The sequence below is a fragment of the Zalophus californianus genome, chromosome 1, assembly GCF_009762305.2.
Source record: "Zalophus californianus isolate mZalCal1 chromosome 1, mZalCal1.pri.v2, whole genome shotgun sequence".
NCBI lineage: Eukaryota > Metazoa > Chordata > Mammalia > Carnivora > Otariidae > Zalophus > Zalophus californianus.
The window spans coordinates 51220942-51241132 of record NC_045595.1 but is presented as its reverse complement, the minus strand read 5'-3'; the positions used below and the strand labels follow the sequence as shown (position 1 = coordinate 51241132).

Sequence of the window (20191 nt, the reverse complement as noted above, 5' to 3'; positions counted from 1 at the left end):
ATAGTTTTGTTTGAAACACAAAAGTTTTTAATTTGTACAAAATCCAGTTTATCTCTTTTTCCCTTGTATTGCTTGTGCTTTTGTTGTCATATCTAAGAATCCTTTGCTAATCCAAGGGCACAAGGAAATTTTTAAAAAAGATTTTATTTATTTATTTATTTATTTATTTGAGAGAGAGAGAGAGAGAGAGAAAGCGGGAGAGCTTGAGCAGGGGGAGGGGCAGAGGGAGAGGGAGAAGCAGAGTTCCCACTGAGCAGGGCTGAGCAGGGAGCTGAGGTTGAGGTGGGGATAATGCTTAACTCACTGAGACACCCGGGGGCCCCCAAGGGCACAAAAATTTTACCCCTTTGTTTTTATCGAGGAGTTTATAGTTTTAGCTCTTACATTTAGGTGTCTGATCCATTGAGTTAATTTTTGTATGTGGGGTAAGGTGTGTATGAAGGTCCAGCTTCATTCTTTTTTTTTTTTTTTTAAAAGATTTTGTTTATTTGAGAGAGAGAGAGAGAGAGCATGAGAGGGGGTAGGGTCAGAGGGAGAAGCAGACTCCCCGCTGAGCGGGGAGCCCGATGCGGGACTCGATCCCGGGACTCCAGGATCATGACCTGAGCCAAAGGCAGTCGCTTAACCAACTGAGCCACCCAGGCGCCCAGCTTCATTCTTTTGCATGTAGCTACCCTATTGTCCCAGCATCATTTACTGAAAAGGTGATTCTTTTTCAATTGAATAGTCTTGGCACCCTTGTCAAAAATCAGTTAACCATAGATACATGGGTTTGCTTCTGGACTCTCTATTCTATTCCATGATCTGTATGTCTGTCCTTACGCAAGTACCAGAAGGTCCTGATGACTGCTGTTTTGTAGTGAGTTTTCAAATCAGGAAGTATGAGTCCTCCCGCTGTGTTCTTTTTGAAGATTGTTCTGGCCATCCCCCTGCCTTTTATGTCCTCATCTAGATACCACATACCATCACTTCTACCACACTCTGTTGTTAGGATTGCACCACTTTAGTGTATAAAGAGCTACTTTTTCCCCAGAGCTGCATAATATACTTTTTTATAGATGTGTCATCATTTATTTTACCAATACTTAAGTTGTTGGGTGCCTGGGTGGCTCAGTTGGTTAAGCGACTGCCTTCGGCTCAGGTCATGATCCTGGAGCCCCAGGATCAAGTCCCTCATTGGGCTCCCTGCTCAGCAGGGAGTCTGCTTCTCCCTCTGACCCTCCCCCGTCTCATGCTCTCTCACTCTCATTCTCTCTCTCTCAAATAAGTAAATAAAATCTTAAAAAACAAAAAAAAATACTTAAATTGTTTACAATATTTTGCTATAACAGAATTTCAGTGGATAATGTTGTATATAAATAATTTGACACATATGTGAGTATGAGGATAAAATAAAGACCTAGAGCAGAATTGCTGGATTAAATGGTCTGTATATTTACTATTTTGACAGATCCAGCCATAGTCCCCTCTATAAAAATTGTACAGAGTTACACTCCCAGCAGCAATGTATAAAAGTACCTGTTAACCCACTTCCTGGTCAACTAGTGTGTTACCAAATATTTTATTTTTGCCAACCTGATGGGTAAAAAGATACTCTCTTATAGTAGTAATTTGCCTTTCTCTAATTATAAGTGAAGTCAAGCACCTTTTCCATATATATATATTTTTTAGATTTTATTTATTTATTTGTCAGAGAGAGAGAGAGAAAGAGAGAGAGCACAAGCAGGGCCGGCGGCGGGAGGGTTAGAAGGAGAAGCAGTCTCCCAGCTGAGCAAGGAGCCCAGATGCGGGATTCTATCTGAGGACCTCGGGGTCATGACCTGAACCGAAGGCAGATGCTTAACCAACTGAGCCACCCAAGCGTCCCTATATATATCTTTTTAATAAACTGTCAGCTCATATATATATATATATATATATTTCTATCAAGTTAATGGTATTTTCCCACTTTGATATGTAAGAACTTTTTGTGGGGCACCTGGCTGGCTCAGTCAGTAGAGTGTGCGACTCTTGATCTCGGGGTTGTAAGTTCGAGCCCCACATTGGGTATAGAGATTATTTAAAAATGAAATCTTAAAAAAAAGAACGTTTTGTATATTAAGAAAGTTAGCTCTTTGTCTGTGATACGAGTTACAAATATTGTTCCCAGTTAATCTTTTTACTTGTCTATGGATGTTTTCCCCATGGTGAAATTTGTTTTTTCTCAACATAATCTTATTGTCAGTTCTGTCCCGGGTTTAGTGTGGTACCTCAAATAGGCTTGAAGTATTTTGAGCAGTGGGGAAACATATCACATCTGGTTGTCAGTGGAGAGGACGATTTTGGAGGAGTTGGAAGGGTCAGGAGGACAAAGGTTGAACTATTGTGACTCTGAAAGCCTCTCATTTATATCTTTTTCTCTTCATCCCCATGTTATGTTATTCATCATTACCAACCTTACTTTAATCCCAGAGAAGTTTAATGGTATAAAAAGAGCCCTGGACCAGGAGTCTGTGCCTGGCACATAGCAGGTGCTTAATAAGTGTCAAGTGAGTGAATGATGATACCTGATTTAAGTCCGGGCCCTACCATCCACTTCTTTGGAGGCAGCATATTCAGTGGTCAGACAACCTGAATTTGAATGCTAAGTATGGCATTGCCAGCTAAGTGTCTTTAAGAAGGTTGTACGATTTCTGAGTCTCAGTTTTCTCGTCTATAAAATAGGGATAATAGTAACTACCTCAAGGGGCTGTTGAAAGGTTGATTGTGAATACTGTACAGACCTGGGCACAAAGGAGACCCTTAAGAACTGTTAGTGATTATTATTAGCTGGTGTGTGACTTGGGTCAAAACACTTTGGCTCCAACATTCTATTGTCGATGCTACAATAAGGGAGGGAAGATTGAAAGGTGGAAAGAATGAGAAGATAAACCTGAAGAAGCAGCTAGGGCTGGCTGTGGAGAGCTTTCAAAGTTGGGCCTTGGAGTTTGGGTTTTATCCTTATGTGATGGGCATTTGCTTTTATTATTTTTTTTTAAAGGATTTATTTATTTATTTATTTTTAGAGAGAGATTGCGCACAAGAGGGAGGGGCAAAGGGAGAAGGAGAGAGAATCTCAAGCAGACTCCACGCCCAGCACGGAGCCCAGTGCGGAGCTCGATCTCATGACCCTGAGATCACGACCTGAGCCGAAACCAAGAGTCGGACGCTTAACCGACTGAGCCACCCAGGTGCTCCGTGGGCATTCACTTTTAGGCATGGGAGTCACCAGGCCCAGATGCTGGGTTTAGAAAGATGACTGGGGTGGCTGCTGCAGGGGTGAACCAGATGGAGGCTTGATGGGAGGCAAGGAGCCTGTGGTCGTTGTGAGAGGTGCTGAGGCGGCAGGGAGAGAGGAGGAAGAAGATGGGAGACCTGTGTAGGAGACCAGCAGCTGTCCGGGGGTGAGGACAAGGTAGGTGTTACAGATGACTCCAGGTTTCCTCCTTGGATGATTGGGTCTCTGGACTGACATTCCCAAGTGTGCAGGAGGAAGATCAGGTCAGTTTGGGAAATGAGTTGGCAGACCCTCTGGGATGTGCAAGAGGAAAGATCTGACAAGCAATTTGATATTTGGGCTGGAAGCCTAGGGGAGAGGTCTCAGCTCGAGATGTGAGGCATCATCGAAATGAGTCTAAGGGTAGGTGAAATTGCCCCATGGAGAGTAGGTGCTGGGAGAAGGGGAGAGTCTAGAAACACCGATCTTTAAGAGGCAGGTGGGGGAGGAGCCAGAAAAGGAGCCAGAGCAGCTGCTCAGATTAGCAACTGAGAAACTGAGAAGGATGGCCTTGAGAAAGGACACCGGCTTGGAGGAGCCAGAGGGGGACCCAGAGGGATGGAGCCATGTGGGAGGGCCTGGTCTGAGTTGGAGGGACCGGACAGGCTGTGGGGAGAGCCGCAGGAGACTTCTGACCAAACCGGATAGGAGATGTGGCTGGGCTGAGCCAGGACAATGCGGGATTCATGGATGGGTGGGTAAAGGTAATTAAGAGGCCATGGGCTCTGAGCAGGCTGGGCCTGGGGGTGGTGAAGTAAATACCAAATATGGTTCCCAAATGATTACCACACAAAGTGATGGGTGTCCCATCCTCTGTAACAGTATCTGTGACACCAGATACAATTATTTGTCTTTTTTTTTTTTTTTTGGTAAATTTTGTTTTAATTCCAGTGTAGTTAATGTACAGTGTTCTATTAGTTTCAGGTGAACAATATAGCGATGGGACCGTTCTGTACATGATTCAGTGCTCATCACGATAAGTGTCCCCTTAATCCCCTTTACTGATTTCACCCATCCCCCCACCCACAATTATTTGTCTTCTTAATAGTCCCCCTCCTAAACTACAGTGTCCTCAAGATCAGGAACCAGGAACTGGGGACTGAATTACAGAGGAAGAGCATCCCAGGAAGAGGGAACAGTCCGTACAAAGGCCTCCAGGTGGGGCTGAGCTTGACATGTTCTAAGGGACAGAAAGGAAGCCAGTGTGGCCAGAGTGTAGGGAGTAGAAGCCTAATGACTGGAGGGGAAGGTGGGCAGCCCATGTCAGCACTTTATTCTGAGTGCATGGGGGAGCTTTTGGAGGGCGTTAAGCAGAGGAGTGGCACCGTCTGTTTCTGAAAGTTCACTGTGGATGCTGAGCAGAGAACAGCTGATGATGGGGTAAGCATGGGAGCTGAGAAGTAGTTAGGAGGCCACTGTAGTCCTCCAGGAGGGAGATCATGGTGCCTTGGACAGATGGGTGCAGTGGAACTGGAAGGGAGAGGTCAGATCCTGGATAGTTTTGGAGGTCAAGTCAGTCGACCTTGGGAATGGATTGGATGTGGGGATGAGGGGAAGGGGGAGTCACGGTGCCTCCTAGCATCTGGGTGCTGGATGGGGGTGGTGGTGAGCCCAGGCACAGGAGTCCCGACCCCCAGCATCCCGGGCTGGTAAAGGCACTAAGGTTGGGCCTGGATCTACAGTGAGTTGGGGGTGACTGTTAGGAGAGGCCAAGTCTCCCTTGTAAGAGCAGCACCTGCCCTGGGGGAGCAGAGCCAGTGCTCAGACTTGGTAGCGAGGGGCCTGTAGACATCCTCCTTCCCTTAGGGGGGCTCAGCCTGTCGGAGGTTTCCCCTCTAGCCCCCTAGTGCCGGGGGTGCTGGGGAAGCAGCCTCTTGGAAAGCCGTGGTCCCGGTGTGGACACAGACTCTTCACTGGGCTCCCCTCAGCCCCACATGCAGCCTGGTCCTTTCCTTAACCCCAGGGAGGGCCTCACAGGGGTCGCAAGCAGCTGGCCATGCGTTCTATGCTGCTTCGTGCTCTTGTACCTCCCCTTTCTAAGACCTCTGTAAAGTTATCATTGTTCTTTGTAGAAAAACTGGGGACTATAGATGAGCAAAATTACATCCCTAATCTCACACTGCCAGAATCATTCTTGACTGCCTGGCCTACACTCCTAATAGTAGAGAGTACTGGTTACGAGCAGGCTCTGGAGCCAGCCTCTCTGGCTTCAAACTTCCCAGCTGGTTTTGTTGCTTACCAGCTGTGTGACTTTGGATAACTTGGATAACCTCTCTGTGCCTCAGTGTCCTCATCTGTAAAAAGAAATAATAATGCAGGTTATTGTGTGGATTACATGAACTAAGGTATATAAAGTACTATAGGGCCCGGCATGGTAAATGCTTTGTAACTATTTGCTATAACTATGTAAGTGTTTCTTCCCAACGTGAAGTTATATTGTATCTTAATTTTTACAGCCTCTGGAAACCTAACATATCATAAGTATTTTCTGTATCATTAAAGCTTCCTCAATGGCTACCTGAGGAAATTTATATTAAAGTTTCATAGCGGAGTGGTATTCCGTTATAGGAAAGAACTGTATTCTCATATTGCTGGATATTAAGTTGCTTCTTTCTTTCCATTCTTCCTTTATTATTTCCCCTCTCCTCCTCTTTTTTCTCTGTCTTTTTAAAATTTTTATTTTTTAAAAAGATTTTATTTATTTATTTGAGAGAGAGAGTGAGTGAGAGAGAGAAAGAGAGAGAGAGCATGAGTGGGGGAGGAGTAGAGGGAGAGGGAGAAGCAGGCTCCCTGCTGAGCAGGGAGCCCGATGCGGGACTCGATCCCAGAACTCTAGGATCATGACCTTAGCCGAAGGCAGACACTTAACCAACTGAACCACCCAGGTGCCCTTCTCTCTCTCTTTTTTTAAATATTTATTTTTATTTTTTTTAGAGAGAGTGCACAGCATGGAGGGCCAGAAGGAGAGGGAGAGAGAGAGTCCCAAGCAGACTCCCATGCTGAGCGCTGGGGTGGAGGGCGGCTGCAGGGTGATCCCACAACCCTACAACCCTGAGATCAGCACCTGAACCGAAACCCGAGTCAGATGCTTAGCTGACTGCCCCACCCAGGCACCCCTCTTCTTTCTCTTATAAGTAACAATGTTACAGACATCTTTGTAGCTCAATCTGAGAGCATATCCATGAGAATTTTCTTAGGATAAATTCCCGGAAATTGGCAAGCTCGGTCAAAAGGGGTTTAGAGATTTTCATTTTTATGTTTTTGTGGTTAATCCATTCTTTCTGAGAGTTACATTTGGCCTGTGCGTTGCCATTCTTTGTTGCTTTAATTATTTTCATTCCAAGTGAGTGAGAATCTCTAGCAATAGTCACCTACTGGCAGACAACTCCCACCCACCTTAGGGCTTCAATAGGTAACTCTTTCACATGGTTCTGAATCCAAAATGTGCAGCAGGTTATCAGTGCAGTGTCTTCCTCCCCTACTGTCCTCCCGCCACTCCGTTCCCCTCCTGAGAAGTAACCAGGGTTATCAGGGTCTTGTAGACCCTTCCAGAAATATTTTGTGTCCATGCAAGAAAACACACACACACTCACACACACACGCACACACACACACGCACACACACACTCACACTGTCCCTCCCTCCCTCTTTCTTCCTGCCCCACTCCTTACAGAGTGCTAGCATGGTACCATATCTGTTGCTCGGGACCTTGCCTTTCACTTAGCACATCCGCGCGCCATCCCACAGCAGCACATAAAGGGCTGCCTTAGTCCCTTTCATGACTGCTTGTTGTGCCTTCACATAGATGTGCTCTAACCAGTGATCACTCGGTTATTTTTGAGGTTCACTTCTTACCCGCTATGGTATGCCGCCTTTTTTAAAGTCAGCTTTTATTGAAGTATAACACACTTAGAGAAAAGTACAGAAAATGTCCCCTCTGTGGCTCAGAGAATATGCACAAAGTGAATCTGCCTGTGGAGATAGCATTCAGATCAAGAACCTCATGTCCCCTTCCAAGCTTGACTTTTCATCTTGTAGGTTAGTTTTGCCTGTCTTTGAACTGTACATAAATGGGATCACACTTTTTCTCAACTGAATGGCTCTAAGATGCAGCAAGTTTGTTCCTCCTCAGGGCAAGGTCCTGCACCGGGAGCATCCTCATCCAGCCTCAAAGAGGTGCCCTCTGTCTGTGTCCTGACATGGTGGGGCTGTGGGGAGCAGGCTCTCCGGTGTCTCCTCTTATAAGGGCACTAATCCCATCATGAGGCCCCACCCTCAGGACCTCACCAAACCCTAATTACCTCCCAAAGACCCCACCCCCAAATACTATCACACAGGGGGTTAGGGCTTCCACATGTGAATTTTGTGGGGACACAATTCAGTCTATGGCAAGCCTCTGTGGCATCTGCCTAGGGACAGAAAGCCCTGGGGACAACCAGTCTGACCCCCAGGAAAGGGTAGCAGCTGTAGTGTGTCATGCATGGAGGGGGCAACTGAGCAAAAACAGAGGCCTCCCTCTTGGAGTACCCAGATTAGCAGATGTCCCTCGAGGATGGTGTAACAGTGTTACAATGAAATGCTATTAAAAGAGCTGAGCATTGGGCGCCCGGGTGGCTCAGATGGTTAAGCGTCTGCCTTCGGCTCGGGTCGTGATCCCAGGGTCCTGGGATCGAGTCCCACATCGGGCTCCCTGCTCACCGGGGAGCCTTCTTCTCCCTCTGCTTCTCTCTCTCTCTCTGTCTCTCATGAATAAATAAATAAAATCTTTAAAAAAGAAAAAAGAGCTGAGCATAAAATGCATCATTAAAAAGCTTTGTATAGGGGCCCCTGGGTGGCTCAGTGGGTTAATCATCCAACTCTGGGTTAATCATCCAATTCTTGATTTCAGTGCAGGTCTTGATCTCGGGGTCACAAGTTCAAGCCCCGAGTTGGGCTCCATGCCCAGCATGGAGCCTACTTAAAAAAAAAAAAAAAGCTTTATATAAGGGCACATTTACAGCACAAGCTTTAAAGAAAATAAACACCTGAGTGTATTATACATTTGCTCTTATTAATTCTTCACTACTTCTGGTCTCACTCAAGTTTCGTTCCCAAATTCAAGTATCGCTCTTCCTTTTAACTGTCTTTTAGTTTCTTAATTATTTTTTAAAAGCTTAAGAGGATTTCATGGCCTGGCATAGATGGAAAAGGATTGGACATAATAGATTTTTTGTTATAAAAGTAATATATGCAGATGTTAGACACATTCAACAGTATAGGACGGCACAGAATGAAGTGTCCCCTCCCTCCCTCCCTTCCTGCCCACCTCCCCATCCACATCTCAGAGGAATCCATCATCAAATTGTTTCCTATACTTCTAGAAATGTTTACAGATATGCAAGCTTATGTGTGTGTTCTTTGAAAAAAATCTTAAATGATGTTTTTAAATTTCATGAGTGATATATGAAGACGTTCACTCTGAGAAAAGCTGAAACATTTAAAGGCTAAAGTCCCTACTCCCTCCCTCTCCAGAGGCCATCACTCTTAATAAATTTAATTTCCATTTTCCTCCTAATCTTTTTCTGGGCATTTACATACACGTCCACAAGGCAAATATATCATGTCATTTTCTGTGTTCCCCCTGCTGACTTTCTTCCTCTCTCTCCCTCTTTCATGGTAAAGTATACATAACATAAAATTTACCATTTTAACCATTTCTTAAGTGCACATTGTTGTGCACCACATCCATCTCTCTATCTTCCAAAACTCTTTTTCATCTTACAAAACTGAATCTCTGTCCCCTTTAAACACTAACCCCCCATACCCCTTCCCCAGCCCCTGGCAGCCACCATCCTTCTTTCTGTCTCAGTGAATTCAACTGCTCTAGGGACCTCACATAAGTGGGATCCTACAGTATTTGTCTTTCTTTGACTAGTACATTTCATTGAACATAATGTCCTCAAGGTTCCTCCATGTTGTAGCGTGTCAAAATTCCTTTCCTCTTTAAGGCTGAATAACATCCCATTGTATGTACAGATCACCCCCTGCTTTTTTGAAACATGAGGGAGTATGCCAATGTATGATCTGTCTACCTGCTCATATATTGGAGAGGAGAGGTGGTTCAGAGCATGGGCCCTGGCCCTAGGCGGGCTGGGTCTGACCCCAGCTCTGTTATCTATGGCTGTGTGACCTTGGGCACATCACTTAACCTTTCTGGGCCTGTTTCTTCATCTGTAAAATAGGGGTAATAATTCATTAATAAACAGAGCAGTTAGAACAATGCCTGAAGCATGGAAAACACTGACTATGTGTTTGACTTTTAAAAATTATAGTTGTTGGGGCACCTGGCTGGCTCAGAGCAGAGAGGATGTGACTCTTGATCTCAGGGTCATAAGTTTAAGCCCCATGTTGGGCATGGAGCCTACTTTTTTTTTTTTAAAGATTTTATTTATTTATTTGAGAGAGAGAGAGAGAATGAGAGATAGAGAGCACGAGAGGGAAGAGGGTCAGAGGGAGAAGCAGACTCCCCGCCAAGCAGGGAGCCCGATGCGGGACTCGATCCCGGGACTCCAGGATCATGACCTGAGCCGAAGGCAGTCGCTTAACCAACTGAGCCACCCAGGCACCCTACTTTTTTTTTTTTTTAAAGATTTTATTTATTTGACAGACAGCAAGAGAGGGAACACAAGCAGGGGGAGTGGGAGAGGGAGAAACAGGCTTCCCACTGAGCAGGGAACCCGATGCGGGGCTCGATCCCGGGACCCTGGGATCATGACCTGAGCCCAAGGCAGTCACTTAACCCACTGAGCCACGCAGGCGTTCCCCCCCCTGCTTTTTTTAAAAGATTTTATTTATTTTTTTAAAGATTTTATTTATTTATTTGAGAGAGAGAGAGAGCACAAGTGGCGGGGAGGGTCAGAAGGAGAAGCAGGCTCCCCCTGAGCAGGGAGCCCAATGAGGGACTTGATCCCAGGACTCTGGGATCATGACCCGAGCCGAAGGCAGACGCTTAACTGACTGAGCCACCCAGGTTCCTGGGCATGGAGCCTACTTAAAATTAAAAAAAAAAATTACAATTGCTTGCTTGCTTGCTTTATTTATTTATTTGAGAGAGAGAGAGTGAGTGGTGGTGGGGGCGGCGTGGAGCAAAGAAAGAGGAAGAGAAAGAGAATTGTAAGCAGGCTCCATGCCCAGTGTGGAGTCGGACGCAGGGCTCAATCTCATGACCCTGAGATCCTGACCTGAGCTGAAATCAGGAGTCAAACGCTTAACCGACTGAGCCACCCAGGCACTGCAAAAGTATAATTGCTTTTTGTAGCAGAAATCATGTGTCAGAAAGCTTGCTGTGTCAGTCCTCACAGAGCTGCTTATTCCTTCTGGTTGTTCCAGAGCAGGTACATCCTTCTTAAAAACCATAGATGGGCTCATACTATACATTGCATTGTGTGCCTCGGCTTTTTAAATTTCTAAATATATCTTAGAAGATTTTCCACGACAACATATACAATTGTTCACTTGTTTTAATGGCTTTGTAGTATTCCATGGCATGGATATACCTTTCTTTCTTTAATCAGTTCCCTCTCAATAGACATTGCAGTCCTCTGTTATAGAGATGGTGGCGCAGCGAATACCCCTGTACACCCTTTGTGCACGTGCACAAGTGCAGCCCTAGGATACATTTCTGAGTCAAGGATGAGTGCCTTTATGATTTTTATGAGCACCGTTGTGTTGCTCTCCAAGTAGCAGGTATGGGCTACCCTCGCACGCCACAATGAGGCTTACCCCCACTACAGTGATGACACGGACCACCCAATTTGTGTTGTGGCCTCGAGAAGTAAATATCACTCTTTCTATGATGACAGAACTGGGGTTCAGAAGGGTGAAGTGACTTGCCCAAGGACACAGAGTTAAAAGCTGTTTTCCCAATACATACCTATGATACAGACTTCAAAAGGAGTAGCACGTTGTAACAGGACTAGGTTTGGCTGCCTGTGACAGGAAAACCCAAAATAACTGTCTAATGACCCCAGGTTCTAGAATCTTATGTGAAACAAATGCCCAAGAATTAGGCACTTCAGCGCTGGTATGGTGGCCCCTGAAGTGAAGAGCTCCTTCTCTCTCTCTCTTTTTTTTAAAGATTTTATTTATTTATTTATTTGAGAGAGAGAGAGAGAGCATGATTTGGGGCGGGGGGGAGTGGCAGAGGGAGAGAATCTCCAGCAGACTCTCCACTGAGCACGGAGCCTTATGTGGGGTTTGATCTCATGATCCTGAGATCATGACCTGAGCTAAAATTAAGAGTCGAATGCTTAACTGACTCAGCCACCCATGCGCCCCCCACTTTTTTTTGAGAGGGAGAGCACATGGTGGGGGGGGACAGAGAGAGAGAGAGAGAGAGAGAGAGAGAGAGAATCTTAAGCAGACTCCACCTTGAGCATGGAGCCCAATGTGGGGCTCTATCCCACAACCCCGAGATCTTGACCTGAGCCAAAACCAAGAATCGTAGGCTTAACCGACTGAGCCACGCAGGCGCCCCACAAGCTCCTTCTAGAGCTCTGCTTCACCACTCTCAAGTAAAGCCCTTGTTCTCATTGTTGAAGATGAATGCTAGAGCCTTAGCCATCACCTCTGCATTCCAGGCTGCGGGACGGAGGAATGGATAAAGAAAAAGGGGCAGAGATCACATTCTAGCATCCTTATAAATCTGTTTATGTAAAGTTATTTTCCTTGAAGACACATAACACATCTGCATGTATTTTTACCTACTCATGTGGCCTAGTCATATAGCTGCAAAGGAAGCTGGAAAATGCAGTCTTTATTTTCAGTTGGTCAAGTTCTCAGCTAAAAACTGGCACTTCTAATAGTAAGAAAGAGGGATGAACATATAGTAGCAAACTACTGGTCTCCATCATGATTATGTGTAAAAATTAAACTTATCGCCTTCCCCAGGCAGTTGATGTTAACCGTTCTTGACTCTCTGGGAAAAGGCTTATTTCTTTTGTCCAAGATTTTTTTTCCACTTTGCCAAGAGTTGCCATGACCCGTCCCCGCTTCACCAGTGATAATTTGTGTACTTCTTCTCACCAATTGATTCTCACAAAAGCATTATGAAATGAGTAGGATGTCATTACCCCCATTTTATTTTATTTTATTTTATTTTATTAAGATTTTTATTTATTTATTTGTTAGAGTGAGTGTGGGCAAGAGAGAGTGAGCGAGAGAGAGTGAGCAAGGGCACAAGCAGGGGGAGCTGCAGGCAGAGGGAGAAGCAGGCTCCCTGCTGAGCAAGGAGTCCAATGTGGGACTCGATCCCAGGGCACTGGGATCGTGACCTGAGCTGAAGGCAGACGCCCAACCGACTGAGCCACCCAGGCGTCCCATGACCCCCATTTTACAGATGAAGAAACCGAGGCCCAGAGAGGTAAACTGACTTTGCCTAAAGCTGCCCAGTGAAGAATGGGAGTTCTGCTTCCTGTTGAGGCCGTGCACAGTGGCCAGTGTCTCATGGCTCCAGGGAGAAAGTCTCATTTTGGGGCTAGTACATCTTTAACTCCTCTCACACTATTAAGTCTCTTAAACAGAGAGAGAGAGAGCTCAGAGCATTTGGCAGGCAAAAGTATCCAGCTAGAATCTAAGAACATTGTTTTGGTTTCATTATATTTATAGTTTCCTTCTATTTGTGGCAAATGATCCTGGTTTCCTTTTCTATGATAGTGATATAAAGCTTACTTTTTAAGTAAATGCCTCTAAGTTAAAAAGTGAGTCTATTAAAAGAAAAATGTTAAGTAAAGACCTGTCTGCGTTTAAATACAGATCCCACCACTGACTAGCTCTGTGACATGGGATATGATACTTGGTTCCTCTGAGCCTGTTTACTCATCTGTAAAATGAGGTTGATGTCTTCTCCCAATGTATAGATGCATTACAGCATTAAACAAGATCATGATGTCAGGAGCTCTGCACCCTGGCGTGTAGTTAAGCACATAATACTGTTTGTGAACATTATTATCACATTATGAATATTCATATTATTAATTTTGTCACAACCCTTTCAGGGGTTGATGGATAGAGATGTCCCACCAAGGGCCCCTTCGCCTAGACCAGTGGTTCTCAACCAGGGAAAATTTACCCTCCCAGAGGACATTGGGCAGTGTTTGGAGATGTTCTTTATTAATGACTGGGGGTGGTGGTGCCACTGGCATCTGGCGGGTAGAGGTGAGGGATGATAATCAACCTCCCACAAGGGCACAGGACAGCCCCCCATCATAAAGAATTCTAAGGCCAAATGTCAAAAATGCTTCCCTTGAGAGGCCCTACTCCACATGGCACCCTGCACCTGTGTCTGTGTCTTCCAAGAGAGACCTGAACTCAGACTCCAAAGACCTCAGCCTCAGTTTCCTCATCCAGGACATGGGGATGCTGAAAGCTGCCTTGCGGGCCGTCATTCCATCTCCTGATGGTTGAACCTCTTGGTCACTTCCTTGTCCTAGGCTGTCTCTAGTAGTGATCTTTTCCTCTCTTCCCCCCAGGTCCAGGGAAACCATCTGATAGGCTTTTTTTCCCCCATTTGCTTGACTTCTGGGTGTTTCCCATTTGCCGAGCAGCCTCTGGGGCCCCGTTGCCAACAGCTACATGGCTGCAGAGCAGAGGAGGGAAAGGCCCCACCCCCACCCTCTCCCAACACTCGGCTCTTCTGGGTCTCAACCCCTAGTCTGCTTCCTTGCAAGCGCTCCTTGACATGCATAACGATTCTGTTTGTGTGCTGACTTGATTTTATTCCTCCCACACGCCTTTTCTCCTGGGGACCACGCCTCCAGTGTCCCCAGCACCCTGCACAGTGCCCCGCACATAACTGGCATTCAGGATTTACATGTACAATGTAGGAAGGGAGAGCCGGGGAGAGGAAAGGGCGGGGGGCTAGATCCAGAGAAGGAAGAGAAGCGAGAAAAGGAAGAGAGAAGAGGAGGGATGTTGAACGAGTGTTAAATGCGGAGAGATCTAACTAGACAAGGGGAGGAGGGTCGAGGCCGACCCCTGAGCGCGATTGAGACAAGCCCGAGAGAGAGTAGGGCTGTGAAGATAAAGATGAAGAACACGAAAGATAAAAAGACCGGAGGAAGGAATGGGGAGGCACGCGACTGGGGAGAGGCACGTGAGCGGTGAGAGCGAGAACGCGCGGGCGCAGGGCCACGGGAAGGAAACTCCGTGAAGGCTGAGCGGGGGCTGCGGAGCGGAGAGGCCCGCCCTCCCGAGCCTGGCCGCGCTGCTGGGAGCTCGGGATGCGGGCGCAGTCTCCATGGAAACGGGGATGCTCCGCGAGCGAGAGGAAACGCGGCACGCGGGGAGGGGAGGCGAGGAGGCGGGGAGGCTGGCTGGCTTTGGCCCTTTCTCAGGCTCTTTTCCTTCCCCCAGCCTCTCGCTGGGAAGGCGGGAGCGCGCCACCTGGAACAGAGCCCTCGGACACCCAGGGCCCTCCTTCTCTCCTCTTCCCCCTTTCGGGGCGTTTGACCCTCCTCCCGTCTCTGGGGCCTGGAGGGCATTGCAAAATGTCAGGGATCTATGGGGAGATGGACAGGTCGACCTTCTCCCGAGGCTCCTCCTACGGAGCGCCGCAGGGCTCAGTCCTGTTTCCCTCGGTTTCCCTAACTCCAGCCCCAGGGAGTTACTGCCCACAGCTCTCAAATTTACATCTCCAGCACTGATTTCCCCCTGAGCTTCCCTCTCCATTTTGGTGTCTAAAGGGCATCTTCAAACTTGTCGGATTCTTGAGCTCCTCAAGATCATTCTCACCCCAGGGCTTCCTGAATTTGCCCGCGCCTTTGCCAGGAACTCTTTTCCCAGCCCATAAGCGACTCGCTGTGCTCTAGCTGGGCATCATCTTGGAGGAGGCAAGCACTGGGGAAGCAAGGAAGCCGCGTGTGTGTGTGTGTGTGTGTGTGTGTGTGTGTGTGTGTGTGTGAGAGAGAGAGAGAGAGAGAGAGCGAGAGCGAGAGAGCGAGAGAGAGCACAGAGCTGTGGGGGAGCCCTGCGTCAGTTTGAGGAGCACAACCTAGGGGTGTGGGGACACTGTCGTGTCACAGGAGGGCAGGGGAGGCCACAGGAGGCCAAACCTTAGAGCGAGGGGCCCCAGTGCACTGGCAGATGGGAGCCTGGGGACTAGGGAGCACTTTGAACGGTAGGTGAGGGAGAGACCTGACAAAGCCGAGGGCATCCTCCCCACCCTGGGAACTAGATGGGCCTCATGGACAGTGGGCAGAACCGGCCACCACCCCCTTTGTCATCACTGTCATCTGAAACCCAGGTTAAGCACCCCACGGCCCTGGTGTGGAACCTTCGGGTCTCAGACACAGTGACCTCATTGCTGGTGGGACTGTCAGGCACTAAGAGGAAAACATCAAGGGCAACTCGCAAGTCACGCGGCTGGCTGCTCACCGCAAGGCAGAAGTGGAAGGTCACTGTCCTTGTCGCTTACTAAACTCAGTCGGCTCTGATTGGCTGTGTGGGGCATGTGCTGATTGGCTCAGACTTCGGTCCCACCTACGAGGCTGGGCATTGGGAAGAGCCTACCCATACCACGTGGGTCTGGGTCGGGATTGGCAGAGGTGGGTCACTAAACAGAGGGAGTGAATACCTAGGAGGGAACCAGCAGGGGCCTATTTCAATAGAATTCTTGGCCTCGCCCTTTCTCCCCTCCCCACCATCTTAAACGAAGCTCCCCCCCTCCCCAATTATTTCCTTAGTTGTGTGACTATTATTGGTATCATTGTGACTAGTTTTGATAATAACATTTAACATTTACCTGGGATTTACAATGTCAAGCATTTACATTTGCTGCCTCCTGTAATCTTTACACTTGAATACCATCATTATTCCCCTTTTACAGATGAGAAAACTGAGGCTCAATGGGGAAAGAACTGGCTTGAGGTCCTAATGTAGGAAAAAGCCAGGTCAGGATTTGAGCCTCTTTGCTCTAATGACCTTTCCCCCACTAACTACAAGCTCTGTGAGGCTGAAGTCCAAGTAATGCGCCCGCCTCCTGCCTAGTCTAGTGCCTGGCACCCAAGGGGCCTTCAGTGAGGAGATGCCAGGCACTGGGCTGTTTACACGCATTACTTCCCTCAATCCTCACCACCACCCCGTGAGGTAGCACTGTGATTTCCAACATAAAAAGGGGCATCCCCAAGGTCGTACACTGAGATAAGGGAAAGAACTTTCCCAGTCTGTCCTTTGAGCACAGTGCTCGACTGCGTGAACGAGAACGTATGCCCCGCGTCTTGGAGAAAAGGAAATGGCGCTGAATAAATATTTGTTGAATGGAGGACAAAAAGAAATGAAGAATCATGAGGATGGGAGGGAGTAAGCATGGTCAGGATGCTAACGGGAGCCGAGGGAGGTGCCCGTGGGTTGCTATTTCCTTGTATTTCCAGGAAGCCCTCCTGGAGGAGTTGATTTGATGGGGGTATTATAGGGTCCTGGAAAGGTTCTGCTCCCCGAGGCAGGAGGCCGTCCCAGACCCTAGAGTTTCTGGAACCCACGGAAGTGGTTAACAGGCTCTTGGCCGAATGGGAGGGTGCGGCCCTCGGGGGCCCAGCCGAGGGGGGCTGCGGTGGTCCTCTGGGCTCTGGGGAGTACTCAACCCCTTCTCTCTTCCTCCCTGACCATGGCGGTGCGCCCGGCCTCGCGCCCCCTCAGCTCTGTGCCTCGTGCTGGGCTGCATGATCTTTCCCGACGGCTGGGACGCCGAGACGATCCGGGACATGTGCGGGGCCAAGACCGGGAAGTACTCCCTGGGGGACTGTTCGGTGCGCTGGGCGTACATCCTGGCCATCATCGGCATCCTCAACGCCCTCATCCTCTCCTTCCTCGCCTTCGTGCTGGGCAACCGGCAAACAGACCTGCTGCAGGAGGAACTCAAGCAGGAGAACAAAGGCGAGTGGGCTTCCGGGCGGCCCGCCGCGGGTGGGGCGGGGGCGGGGCCTCCAGGTGTCACCAAGTCCTAGAGATGAAGCAAAAACTGGAAAAGGTGCAGACAGTCCCACCACCTTGAAAGCAATTTGACGTTATTCCTCAAATCCAAACGGTTGCATGCCTGGGTCCCAGCAAACCCAACTCTGAGTAGAAACCCATGAGAAATGTGGCAGTAGTTTCCAAATAGCAAACCACTAAAAACAACCTAAATGGCCGTTGACAGGAGGATGGGTAAATAAGTGGTGATACATTCACATCATGGACTAGTGCATAACTGAAAATGCATGCACTGCAGTTGCAAGTAACAGAACGGGTACATCCTAGAAACATAATATTGAGACGGGGGGGAAAAATCAAGTTCCAGAATTTAACAGTGATATTTTTATGGAGCTCAACCAAAAACCAAGAGACACTAACTAGTGTATGGTTTAATCATAAATATATTTATGGTGGAACTGCATTTTTTTTAAAGTAAAGAAACAATAAATACAGAAGATAGGATGATGCTTATCTGTGGTTGGGATAGAAGAGGGGAGGCCAAGAGCTTGAGATGGGGGATGTGTAAGCATGTACAAAATATTGGTGGTGTTCTTGCGTGGTGAGCCCACACAGATGTTTGTTACAGTATGCTTTATACCTAGTATATTACATATCACCTTTTGTATATATCAAGTAAAGTTGAAATCTGTTGAAGAAAAATTTACACACGAGGCCAGAGACTCCAGGCTAACCAGTTATCAGATGTTTGTCTATGCATCTACATACAATATATGACCTTTTAAAAAATATACAGTAGTGTTATATGCTCATATAACACAGGATAGGTGTCGTCCTAAACACATCCGTTGTAAGATCGCTTTTTGTCCCCAACCCTAGAGCGTGTCTTAAAAATCTTTCTTTATCCTTTTATGGAGAACCCTTTTTATGCAGTGCCTAGCATTATGTCAGATGGAGGAACTGTAACTATTTAACTATTTTCCTTTTAGGGACTGTAAGGGAGGTGTCCAGGATTTTACTATCACTGACAATGCTATGCTGGACATCTTTGTCTGTGCCTCCTTATACACAGTGTTTTCTTGGTGTTTTTCCAGAAATGGAATTGCACACTTCAAATTGTAATGATAGTGCCAGATCGCTCTCCAAAGGAGGCTTGGTCTTCTGAGCCAGGGGCCCACCCTATCCCCGGAGCACTGGGAGGCACGGCATGGCAGCAGTGGACAGACAGCTGTCTGTCTGGGTGTGCGTTCCCTGCCATGAGAAATAGTAGTAGTGGTTTTCCTAGTCACACCCTGCCTTGAGATATTAGCATGTTGCTGGGTCTATATTTAGCACTTTCCATTAATTATATTCCTCTCTTGAGTCTCATCTATAAAATGGGGATAATGGCAGTGAGGGTTATTATCTGGCAGGAGGTGGTTTAGTCTTGTGGTGGAACCCTTGGACTGGAGGCTGACTGTGTCGGAAGCAGACTGGGGACCGCACCTCCTTGAGCCTTAGTTTCCTGTACTTCCTCAAATGAGGGTGGTGGAAATAGTACCAGCTCACCGGGCTGTCGGATGAGGAAGAAAGATTATGTCTATTAAGGGGCACTTGGTGAATACTCACTAGAAGCTGTCACTCCTCAAGACTCCCCACCAGGCAGGCATCACCACCACCATTTTACAAATGAGAAAGGTGAAGTCTGCGGAGGTCCAGTAACTTGCCCAAGGTCACTGAAGCAGTGCAGCCAGGATTTGAACCCCAGTCCAAGTTGAAAGGCTAAGCTCTTCCCTGCTGCCTGCTTCCTTTCTCAGGGCCCTCCTAGGCTGTTGGGCTGCCAACCTGTCTTTCTCTGAAGCTCCTGTCCCTGGAAACCCTGACATCTGGTGGTTTCTGTGGTCTTGGTGTGAGGTCAGGGCTTGCCCTCTGGTGGCAGCTTCTAGAAGTGCATGACTAAGAACCATGTGGCCTTTCTGAAGAAGGGGTTTGGGGATGTGACTGTTGTGAGGTGGGCCCACCCAGCGTCCTCTCCTTCCTCCCCAAAGTGCCTAAGCTCGGTGTTTAAAGTGATGTGAAGGAGCCCAAGTTTTCCTTTCCACAGCGTCGGGCGGGAGGGGGGAGAGGGGGGTGGTGCTCCATCCCTCATTGGGAGCTCAAGATGAGTGAGCTTCACAGTTCAGTTCTGAGCCAGACCTCCAGGACAAAAATAAAAACAAAAATAAATTGCTATCATTTCCAGAATTTACTATGCACTAGACATTGTGAAAAGTCCTTAGCTGGGATTATTTATGTTTTTTTCACTCCTTGGAATCACCCTATGAAGTAGGCTCTTATGCCCGTTGTACAGATGAGGAAATTGAGGCTCAGAAGGGTTGAATTGGCCGACTCAGGACCATCCAGTTAACCAGAGGCCTGGCTGGATTTCAGACTCTCTGAAGCTCACTCCCCCCGCCCAGCTCTGCCCTGAGGAGTGGTCGGGGGGGGGGGAGCCCCAGTGCTCGGGTAGTCTCTGACTTTCTCCAATTCTCTCTCTCTCTCATAGATTTTGTGGGCTCTACGGTAAGCTCCGTGTTGCGGCCAGGGGGTGATGTCTCCGGATGGGGAGTCCTCCCCTGTCCCGTCGCTCACTCACAGGGACCCTGAAGGCCAGGATCACAGCCCAGGAATTGACCTGTCCTCAGCTTGTCCCGTTGCCTGCCCTCTCATCCCTTCATTCAAGCTCCGAGGGAAGACCCCATCCAGGACTGACTTCTCACCTGCTACCTGCCTGTAGCTCCCGGCTTTGAAGAGGTTGGGGCTGGGATGCAGCGTGGGGGAGGGCCTGATTCTGCTCCTCCCTCAACTGACCTGAGGGAGCGGGAGCGGGAGCGGGAGCGCGGGGCCCTTGGGCTTCTCCCTCCCTCTCTAGCCTGGCCCGGGGCCCCGGCTGAGTCTTCAGGGGAAGAGGCGCTGCGGCTCCGGTTCCCCAG

The 20191-nt window shown here is 48.0% G+C and overlaps 1 protein-coding gene across 1 annotated transcript in view; it reads left to right on the top strand.

Annotated features, from left to right (window-relative positions):
• LHFPL4 (LHFPL tetraspan subfamily member 4) overlaps window positions 1-19897 on the top strand; it is a 29934-nt gene extending 10037 nt beyond the window's left edge. The window contains exons 3-4 of the mRNA XM_027587865.2: window positions 16968-17204; window positions 19765-19897. Coding sequence (XP_027443666.1) covers window positions 16968-17204; window positions 19765-19865 — 338 coding nt within the window. The 3' untranslated portion in view covers window positions 19866-19897. The remainder of the gene's footprint in view (window positions 1-16967; window positions 17205-19764) is intronic.
• The last annotated feature ends 294 nt before the right edge of the window (window positions 19898-20191 follow it).